The 12021-nt window shown below is 35.0% G+C and overlaps 1 protein-coding gene across 1 annotated transcript in view; it reads right to left on the bottom strand.

Moving 5' to 3' along the window:
- Nucleotides 1-12021, bottom strand: part of ds (dachsous cadherin-related 1) — a 114337-nt gene that overhangs the window by 16587 nt on the left and 85729 nt on the right. Inside the window, exons 11-12 of the mRNA XM_085960492.1 lie at nt 11475-11844; nt 4723-5852 (exon numbers count right to left, since the gene is read on the bottom strand). Coding sequence (XP_085816618.1) covers nt 4723-5852; nt 11475-11844 — 1500 coding nt within the window. The remainder of the gene's footprint in view (nt 1-4722; nt 5853-11474; nt 11845-12021) is intronic.

Here is a 12021-nt window from a genome sequence, read left to right as displayed (position 1 = left end):
CTGTCATCGACTTCCATATAATATTTTAAATTTGGAACTGTGTCGTGAAGGATCGTGCATATTCCGGGCTACATTTTTAGAAAATATCAAATTATATATTATAAGATATTTGCTTGAATTCTGTAAACCTTCCTACGATTAGCATGTGACCTATATATTATGTTCAAGCTAAATTAGAGCAACAAGCTCCGAAAAAGTCGATATAAGTGAAAGAATTTTGGACATTGTGGATGTTTTTATACTCAGTTTTGAAACAGTTGTGGTAATTTAAATTTGGGATGTAGAATTCGAGAATAGGCATGTCTTTGAAATTTGTGGATCGATGGTAGCCAGGTCTAGAAGCGTTAAGAGCCGAGTCGTTTTTAACGAACTGCAAAACCAGATTCCCACAAAGAAAACGGCCGTCGTCAGGCCTGGCACAATGACAAAAAAAGAGATGTGGACGTACCTACACCGCATCGAAAAAATGCAATACCGACCAATAAATATAAGGAAATAAATATATTTAAGCGAGGCTTTATTTTATTTAATCTTGTCCGTGGTATCGAAACGGTGCCCGTCGAGCTTTTTTAGGCGGGCCGTATGCAAAACGAGGTGCGTGCAAAAAAGGAGTCTTATTTTGAGATTTGCGAGGTTTTGTTTTGCTTACATGTCGCGCGATTTTCGGCGACGCCGTTTGTCCATCTATCTATGCCATTCTGTGCCATGTTTCATGGTGATATCTACCAGTGGCGTGCTGTACATAGATCACGTAGACAGCGCACTCCTTAATTATTTCAAGATACTAATATATTTAAAATATCCATGTGACCAATAAATAAATAAGTACTTAGCTAAAAATTAAATAATATTATTAACGTGGAAATGTATTTATTGTTACAAAAACATAAAACCTGATACCTACCTACAAAATATTATCCCTATTTACGCTGCGTTATGCACTGCGTAATATTATGTAAAAATGCTAACTTTCTGATGCTTGTTTTGGTTACGTTACAAGTTACAGTGTGTGCAACTCGCCTCAAAATACCACAAATTATCACAGTCATTATTGTGTGACGTCATGTATGGACGACCCCTTATTAGAAATTTACCAACATTTATATAAGGTACAGAATTATATTAGTGGTAGATACTACTAGATATAAATAACAATAAATAACAAAATATGGACCACGTTTACACTTACCCTTCGTTCACACTTTGCAGAGTCTACCGTATTCTGTTTCGCTATTCGCATTACTGGTTATGATATAATAATATGATTATCTTAGCATATTTTCAGACCATGCCCGTTAGTTTTGTGAACATCTCAAAATAAAATCCCAATTTCCTATACCACAACTTGAAATAATGAATGCATATTTTTCGCAAGTGAAAATCGTCGAAGGCTCCTTTTGCATTTACGAATCACATATCAAAGTTGGGTAAGGTTAGGTAGGGCGAAATTACGAATAACAATAATTGACAATAAATCTAGATTACGTATGAAGAACACTGAAAAGCCAAAATATTTATTGATATGGAAAAAAAAATGTACGTTGTTACCTGTCGAATCGTTAAAATATATTTGAAGTACCCATCGCACCACTGCGTGAGAAAATAGTTTGTGATGAGGTGATAAAAGTTATTTTCGTACCAAAGTTGAAATTTAAATGAGAGTTAGTAAACAAAAATAATTAATGATACGCCACAGCATATTAGCTGCAATTTGATTTTAGACGCCATTTTGATTTTTTGGCTGTCAGAATTTTCTAATTTTCGTGTTAAGATCTGTCAGTATGCTGAATTTCAGTTTTCTACGTCGATAAGAATAGTAGGTGTAGAGATGTCCTGGACTTTTCGGATACCAGATTTTCCGATACAATCTTATAGGTACCTACAATATTTCATGCTACTAATATCTATGGTCTATGGTAGGTGTTTGCAAAAATTAATAAAACTGTAAGGGAATATAATATATTATTATGTAGGTATGTCGGATTTAAAATAAAAACTATGTATGTTTACTTAAATAGATTTGGTAATATGAGGAAGTTTGTGCTTTGAATGTATCTTCAAATAGACTTTGGTCTGTTTTTAAGAACGCCTGGGTAAAATCATGATCAATAATATTATATTATAAACCATTGAACAGAACCGTATTGGGGATTTAAAAAAATATAAATTTGTGTATGTATGAAAATAGAAAGAGTGAACAATTTTATAAATCTTGGGTCAAGCCTCAATGAAACTGATTAGGTATGAAGCGCTGACATACTCGAAACCCCTTTGCGAAAATTTTGTCTCCACCATAAATCGATATAGAATCTTAAAATACTACTAGGATATTTTTAGCTATCGTTATTTATTACACTCTCATTATTTTTAAGATATTGGCACTGTAGTAGATGCGAAAAGCAAATTACCTCTGACTTATGAGACACCAATTATTTAAAACTTTGTACTGGGAAATTTTGTCATATTCAGTGATGCGTTGTTTGTTGTTTTTTAAACGTATTGTTTATGGATAACATAACCCTTTCTTTTATTTTAATATGTTATATAACTTAAAAAATTTTCTATTACTTTTTATTTAATACAGATACAAGTATTTTTCATTTTCTAGAGATAGCTCGTTACTTCGCTTGTGTGAAATATTATATAGGTAGTGAATTTAGAAATAGTCTAATTCGATTTGATATGACTATATAAAGAACTATAAGAGATTGATACTGAAATAATTTTGTACTAAAAATATATGGTATTTGAAATTTTAGTTATATCGGAACAAACGAAATATGGGATGAATGCAATATCTATTCACGAGTTGGAGCACCAGAAAAAGAAGATTCTCCACTGAAGTTCGTAAAAAAATACATTCATTTATATTGGTCTAATGGGCTTTCTACCTCACGTCCTCGTCTACCTTGTCATTTGAGGGTTTTGATTCCCGGTGAGGTCACAATACATTTATGCGATTGTTTCACTTATACTACTGCAATAAATGCTCTATTTCACTGTACTACTGTCATTGAGCTGCATGGCATGTTGTAGTGTTAATAAAACAGAATAAACTAAAATTTTATAGAGTAGGTAACTTATTTTTATTCAACGAATAATTTACAAGATTTAAGAATGTAACATTCTAATTATTGAACATACATAATATTGAAAACACTTCTGAGAAAATATATTAGGTAGGTACCTATAACATAACCAATAGAAAAAATCTTTGTTGAATGTAAGACACCCAGCAGGAATCGAATCTGCATCTCTCGTAGTAAGTCAATTTGGAAAGCGCTATGTTTATTTTTAGTTCAATTAGGTAATACTAAAATATTAATATTATGGTGGTTAGATTGTTAATTTACCATTTGATTGATAAATGCTGTAGGTATACTACTTTTAATGCTTCTGAGATTGATTATCTAGTTGAGTCCGTCCCTGTTTATTGTTATTGTGGGTCTCCCTCAAGTGGCAAAGTTCGCAGCGGATGCCCAAAGCTCTCTAGCGATGGCATGCTTAGTAGTGCAAGTGCCTACAGCCTTCACAGAAAGACATGTACTCAATAGCGTCAACAATCGATGGGATTGTGTAAATACGCAAAGCCGCCATTTGTTTGCTGAGCCCCGGCGACAATTCGATTTTGCTTTTAGGACATTTTCATCTGTTGACGATATAAATAGTGTTCGATCCGGTGTTGGTTTTGTGATTCTATATATCTCTCATCGACCCTGTCACCTGCCGTGGTTGAACACGGTCTTTCCATTTCCTAGTGTACACAAGTATTTAATAATCAAATAATCACGGATGTCTAGTTTACCTTTCTAGGTCCCACGATTACGATAATAATGTCAATGATATTATTCAAGTAAATGACAAATCATGACGTATGTAAATATAGATTCTATCTCAAATAACAAATAAGTTCAAGGTATTAATACGACTAACCTATTCGCAGTGACGTCCCTAGACAAAATGGCACCCATAGGCAGTGCCAAATTGCTGCCCCATTTTTTTATACAGTATTTTTTATCATCCTTTCATGATTAAAATATCTAATAATATGTTGTATCGATACACTACTAACAAAATATATATGTACTAAATGCCATCAATAGACAATATTGCGATTCCACGGTTTCAGATACATTTAAAAATACACCTGACAACTTCCAAAGCTCGCGAGTGACTGGCAAAAATATTTGAATACATTTAAAATTAGGTATGTATGTACCTATCTATAATTCGAAAATCTGCACGTTTCATTGATGGTCGTCAAGAACGTGACCTCCAAGGACAACGGAAATATGCTAGACATCGCGAACCCGACAAAAAATACAGTCCTGTAGAGCCTTGTATGTTAATTAATACACTTTGTTTCCAACCAGTGAGCTGATTTTTTTTAATGGAAAGATATTTTCGTTATTTCTATATATACCCAATGATTCTCCTCGATTTGCCACCCTTCGAGTAACTGCCGCCCCCAAGCTTCGAGCAATTTGTCTATATCTGTCTATCGTCACTGAATGTACTATACGTACACTGTACTTAAATGCTTCAATAAAAATAAGTAATTTATTAAAATTAAAATAAAATTACCAGATTCTCGGTGTATGTAGTTGTTGGTTTAGTGCAATGGGTCAAGACCGACGCCAGGTTACAGTACTATTACTACTTTACACAATAAAATTAATAGGTAATAGTCATCAGAGTGAAATAAAATTATTGAAAACTCACCTTCTGCGATGTAAACTGGTGCTCTAGGTGGAAAAGTGGGCTGGTTGTCGTTGACGTCCACAACATGGACACTCAGCGTTGCCGTCCCGGTGAGTTGAGGATCTCCTCCATCCGTAGCGATGACTGTCAGCCGGTAACTGTCCCGAATCTCTCTATCGAGCACAATATTGGTCTTCACGGATCCAGAGAATGCGGGTTCGATTATGAAAGCGTTATCGTGATTGCCGTCGACGATGTGATACAGCACTCTCGCGTTGGCTCCCTCGTCAGCGTCTTTCGCGGAAAGCTGCATGACGAACGTGCCTTTGGAGTTGCCTTCCCACACGTTGGCGGTGTACTGCTGTTGGGTGAAACGCGGAGCATTGTCGTTGCGATCGAGTAGGCTCAACCAGACCTCGCAGTATCCGTACAAAGCGGGAGAACCTTCCGCCCGCGCCACCACAATCAACCGACGCCGCGGACCTGGAGGCTGTTCGTGATCAAGACCCTCAGAATCCGCCACTCTGATGATACCACTATCAGGATCGATATCAAATGTCGATTCTTCATTTCCACTTCCAAAGCTATAAACTATTCTCTGTCTTCGCCCATCGCTTCTTACCGCGGACACTTGAAGGATTTCTTTACCACGTGGAGCGTTTTCAGCTAGACTTACAGCGTATGAAGAATTTTGAAAGTGCAAACTTGCAGTACCCTCAGGGATATCACCGACTCTAATTTCAATAAGTCCAGTTGCATTTTGAGGTGGATTTCCTTTATCTCTAGCTAATACTTCTAAATGAATCAGTCTTCCATTTTCACTGGCTAAACTTTGTGAAGCTGTCAGAATTCCGGTATTCGGGTTAATACGGAACTTTGAGTTTGGTGGCTCGTTTATCAAACTATAGACAATTTCAGCGTTGGTCCCTTCGTCAGCGTCTGTGGCAGTCACTTTGAGGAGTCTTTGGCCCGGTTGTGAGAGAGCGGCGACTTGTCCGGTGAATGGATACTTGGTGAAGACGGGTTTGTTGTCATTGACGTCTCCGATGGTGATCTGGACGGGAACTGATTGGGATTTCGCGTCGTATTTACCGCCATCTGTTGCGACCACCAGGAAGTCGTAGACGCTTTGAATTTCACGATCGAAAAATCTGCAAAAGAATTAAAATAGAATTATTTCATGATTTATGAAACGCTTATTGATCGTTTTTATTAAGTATACAGTTAGTAAAAATTCCTCTTTCAGTAATTTTAACCGAATTACACTTGGGATTGGCATATTTTACCAATTAATTTATTCATTGATCGAAACTAGAAATTATTATTTCACATAAGTGCCTTACATTCACTTACATTATATGCGTTTACGATCTACATCTGTACAATTGAAGAAAAATGTGACTACCCCGAAAGATAGTACTATATTTTGTAAGGCTTTTATGAAATCAAGCGTTATACTAATTTATATCAATTAATTTTAATCACACTTGTATAGCTGATATACCATCATAAATCGTCAGGTGTTCGAATTTAAAAAAATTAAATGATGTGTCAAATGTTAGCATGTAGCGCCCTCACTCAGCAGACAACTTATACTAATGGATCTATAGTGTACATGTTTTCGTCAAGATAGCATAAATAAAACGAGCGAATTGTCTCATTAGAAATGAAAAAATAATACAAAAAATCGTTTAAGAAGTTTGGTTTGATTAACAAAATTGGTACGCACATAAATTCTGTGAAAATAATTGTCAACACTACATACGGGACGAGACGAATTGAATCAGTTTGAAGAGGCCTTCATCAAGCAGTGGCTATATACATTGTGAAATCGCAACAAGAGATAAAGATTCATATTTGAAAATGTGATGCACTAAATTTAACATCGCGAGGAATGTCTCACCGGAGAGATAAATTACAGAGACAAAACAAAACGTCAACATCGATCGTAGCGACCGTTACGGCCGAATCGCATAAACTTTAATTCCGATAACCCCGAGAGCTCATATCGTTTTCGGTAATCAAATATTTTCTCGCATTAAAAAATGCCCGTGATCGTAAAAAAATCATCGCAGCTTCGATTGCATTCAATGCGAACATTATTCAAGTGAATTTTCGTCCGATCGCAGTGCATTAATTCCTACCTGGCTATCTCTCGCCAATCTCGCGACATACAATGGCGGAATATTTGCTAGATCTTCGAGCGGAAAAATAAAATAATCGTCTTGTGGCTTCCACGTGTGGTCAGAAACGATTTCAGTCAGAAAAGGCGGATAATATACTGCTCTAGGGAATTTGTTTATATTTAAAAATGGCGGGATTTATAAATGGAATGTTCTAAACTTAAAAATCAACAATTTGAAACATTTGAAAGTTAATGAAACTAATTTTAAGAAGATTATAGAAAACAACTTTTAAATTACACCGTAGAAAGATGAACATGATAAATATGAGGTTTAATGTTGTAGGTATTTCATTCAATGATCTGACGGGAAAATTGATTTCATTTGTTTCGAAAATTCTAAAAGAATTTTAAATTTGAATTTAATTTTTGAATATTTAATTATGTAGGTACTTATTTTATAATCGTACACTTCATCAATATTATGCTAACCTGATTCTTTATGGCACTTAGTGTCTAATTTTGATTTCGCGTAAAAATTAAGAAAAAATCTTTTTTGAATCATTGGAAGCCGATTATAAGAAATCGATTGGGGTCGAATCACAAACAAAAACGTTAGTCAGATCGATTTGGAAGAATGGAACGAAAATTACTAATATATACCTATATATATGCACAAATTAAAATTTAATTCTATGTGGAAATATATGTTCGTGTATAGCAAGAGGTTAGGTTAGTTTGCAAAAATGCATATTATACTAGTAAACAAAACAAATAGCAGTGTATAAATAGTATTATAACAATTCGTACGCAACTGGTTAAAATAAAATACTTAACATTGTGCATTATCTTGTGTAAGTTAGATACCACAGAATAACTGCCTTTGTGTGGGTAGTCTTTATCGACAATAAGTCAACCGTTGACGCAGTCTTCTGAATTCACAAAAGTCGAATCAGACTTTGAGCAGAGTACAGAGTACAGAGGACGGAAAACAGGGGGCAGGAGACAGAGTGTCACATTCTGGCCGAGAGTCCGCGGAAAGAAATGGCAGAGGCATTGTTAAGATTTGAGTCCAGTTGACTTTACTTTCGTCCTTTTGCGAGAAATTGCCGAAAACTTCCCGACAGTGACGTGCGAAAAGAAAAATATAGAACTATACAGATTTTATTATGATCAAGATCAGTATCATCATTTAAGACTTTTATTATACATCATTTTGATGTATAGATTAGTAACTTATTTAAATCATTTAATGGGAATTAAAAAACTAATTATCCACAAAATGTAGTTTTCTCATTCAAAGAAAACATATTATTTTGTAGCCAGTTTAAATGTATCGGAAATTTAATTGATTGTCAGTTTGTTTATTTAAAATTTGAAATAACTAAGCCATATCACACGCCCACGATGGCCTAGCGGGTATATTTTTTATAATGGCTATAATGTCGTAGGTCCTAGGTTCTAATCCCGAGTCTGGCAAATACACGTCATATTGTTTTTAAATGTGTGTTTGGAGTCAGCGTGTGGACCTAATAGATTGAGCAAGTGGCTTACATTCATTTCTCGTAAAAACAAAAATCTGTTAATACCAAAGTCTATAATATGATCTTATTAGGATCGGACATGGCAAAAAAGCAACATTCGGTACCTATTTTCAATTTAGGAATCTCAGTTAATTATGAAAACTTGATAACTATTTTGTTTATGTTGATAACATTGTGATTATTTCAGGTATTATTGTCAAAGATATGACTCGAAGTGTATCACCGTCTATATGTATGTATTTATACGATTATATGATATGATCAGAGTTAAGCAGATTGCCAATGTTACCGAAATGATTCTAACAAACATACATAACAATACACTGCAAAATAGTGGTGCAATTGACATAAGGTACCTACATGGATTTTGAAGACACATATTATAATATAATTCAACTGGCAGTGCATATAACCGAAGGCATTTCGGAAAAAAATGATTCCATGTTATATGTAATATACTGAATTAGTAAATGAAGTTAATTTTAAATCATCCCGACTCGTTTTTCATTACCAATGAGGAAGTTTTACGAAAAACCAGTAAGCCAAGAGAAGTTATAGATAATATTATGTATTATCAAGCGCAGAAAAATAGCACACTTCGGGCATATATATCTTCCGCAATTAAAAGTACGATTATTCTATCTCATAATATAAAGAGAAGTATAAGCGAAGGTGGCAAGAGATTATCTTGGCTATGTGTTCTTTAAAAGTGTCTCAATACCAAGGCGTTGGTGATCTAATAAGACAGGTCCCGATGAGGGATATTTAATTCGATAACCTTCACGGGGCACCAAAGAAAAATTAGATTAAAAAAGTGCATTCCGAAGATTCATTAAAATGCATTTTGACGTTTGAATTTATTTTAAATTTTCCTTTCGTTACAACCCCTTTCTATTCCACAACATGTAAGCCACTGCGGTCACTGCATACTTTGCATATTGCAGAGAGAGAATGGCCGCAAAGCCTTCTTTTACAGGACATTTTATCGAATTCGTTTGGTTCGTTTTACCTGCCTACTTATTTTTCGGCGAGTCAACGTCCTTTGAGACGACTCTCAGCTAGTTTACTGCATTCGGGGTTTTTGTTTACCGAATTTATTTCACATAAAAGCAATATATTTAAATACTTTATGTCGCGAAAGGTCACGTAAATTACTACCTACCTGCTATATTTTATTAAAGATTAAAGTTAGCCGTATCTTGATATCAACGATTAATTTACAATCTGATTCTAACATTAAACAAACATTATTATTAAGGAACCGATTTTAATAGTTACACAATAAAAATCAATATTTAATCAACATGAGTATCCCACTTAAAAACGGTTTTTTATGTACACACTACGGATCTATTGATTAATACTAAAAACGGTGATGTACAATCTTTATTTTTGCGATACCCAAATTAGATACTAAAAAGTTTATGGAGAATTCGTTTATATAGTCACCTACATATAATATTTATTTTTCGCGTAATTATTCAAACAATAAAATTTAATAATTCATTCATGGCATATTACTAAAAAAAAAAATCCTTACTGGGCAGCAAAAAATCATCCCGTTGGCTACGGGTTGCTCATCGCTGCGTATAGCCTTATTCTGAATGTTAACAAGTCCCAATTTATAAATATCAAATTTGATTACTTAGGGATTTTTGCTTTTGTTTTTTTTTTAAAGCTTATCTGTCAAGTAAATTAGTATACCCAATTTGTGTTACTATTGTAAACTATTGTAATTCCGTAAACCCTGGATTGAAAATTCTGTTCGAGATTGCGACCTCATCATCAGCCAGGGTCAATTCACTGCTAAATGAAAGCCTTCTTTAGCTCCGTTCACTCTTCTAGATCTCTAGGTTTTAGATGCCACGTATATCCACAGAAATTGATGAATTCATCAATCTGTCGGGGTTTAGGATAGCCCTGTGATTGTTAGATGGAGTGTTTCCATACAGAAACATATACTAAGTAGTCAGCCAGTGAATATTTAGTTTGAGCCCCTTCCAAGAATCGATGTTGTTAGAATTTTAAATCGAGCCATGCACTGGACCTAACCTTGCCAATCTATGAATGTATTATTGAACATACATAATTTTGAAAACACTTCTGAGAAAATATATTATAACTTATAACCAATAGAAAAAATCTTTTTGAAAACAGTATGACACCCCGCAGGAATCGAACCTGTATCTCTAGGGTATCGCGCCCATGCACATATATCACTATGCTAAGAGCGTCATACTTAATTGCGATTATTTTTAAATAATGGCTTTTAATAGTATCTGAAGCGTTTTCTAAATTGAGCTACTATTGACGATCGGGTTTTGCATTTTAAATCAGAGTAGGTATTACTTTAATTACTAACCGACGTCACTGATCACTCCAAGATTTTTTGTTGTAACTTACTTGAACTTGCGAATAATTTTCTTTATTTATTTAAGAATGTAAATGGAATGGAATTTTTTTCAAATTTTTTTTTTCTATTGGTTACTTATAATATATTTTCGCAGAAGTGTTTTCAAAATTATGTACGTTCAATAATTAAAATGTTACATTCAGGGAACTCAGAAATAATGGGAACTGAAATACACAACAGGTAAGGCGATAGCAGGTAACTGACTCGAGTAAGGATGAATCCGGGTCAAACTTACACACGTGTCTAGAATACGTTTAACGTCGAATACTGAAAACTGCTCTCGGTTTATGCATTTACGCTCATTTAATGTTGGTGTATTACACACACTATTGCACGTGCATAATGCGTGCTTCATTTTCGTAGGACACTCACACATTCAAAAGCCTGCTTCACCATTCGGCGTATTGAATATAGCCTATTGGTATTATATTTATTATCTGTTCTGTGGTTACATTCTTAAATCCTGTGAATTATTCGTTGAATAAAAAAATAGTTAATGAAGATTTTATTATTGTCCAGCGGTTGTCCACAACCTCACCCCAATATACTCCGTGAAGTGACGTCAAAGGATACAATAGGCGATAAAAGAATGAATAATGTTTTGCTTGTGCATATGAGAACCTTTTGGAGTCTATTATACATATATGTATCTACGGAAGTGACTGACGAAGATGTACTTATTATAAAAACTTACCCTGCAGTCGTGATGACTCCAGTCCTATTGTCGATCCTGAACAACCATTGGCTCTCGTTGGCTAGCGAGTACAGAACCCTCGCATTGTATCCAAGATCTGCATCAGTGGCGCGAACCCTGACCACGCTGGTGTCAGATGGTGCATCTTCCATGACGCTGGCGGAGTAAGCCTGCGATTCGAATCTTGGCGAATTGTCATTTTCGTCTTGCACGTGGACGGTGACATTGCAGGATCCATGCCGAGGCGTTGATCCTCCATCGTGAGCAGTTACTACGATCCAGTGACGCGCACGAGATTCGCGGTCGAGGGGTCGTGCTGTTAGCGCTCCGCTTCGAGAGTCGACACTGAATAGGTTGCCCAAGTTACCTCCTAAAGAAAACACAAATAAGCATTTATAATGTACACGAGGAAAAGTATTAACTTTGTAATAAAGTTTTTGTATGCAAATTACATTTCCTGCCAATTCTATTTTTGAAAATTTACTACAGATTATGATACGGTTCGAATTTAATTCGATGTTCTTTTATTTGTCTTAGCTGTCAGAAT

The sequence above is a fragment of the Rhyacophila brunnea genome, unplaced genomic scaffold (assembly GCF_057557595.1).
Source record: "Rhyacophila brunnea isolate RB1 unplaced genomic scaffold, BYU_Rbru_1.0 scaffold_11, whole genome shotgun sequence".
NCBI lineage: Eukaryota > Metazoa > Arthropoda > Insecta > Trichoptera > Rhyacophilidae > Rhyacophila > Rhyacophila brunnea.
The sequence above is the reverse complement of the archived record's forward strand: the minus strand, read 5'-3'. Positions and strand labels throughout refer to the sequence as shown.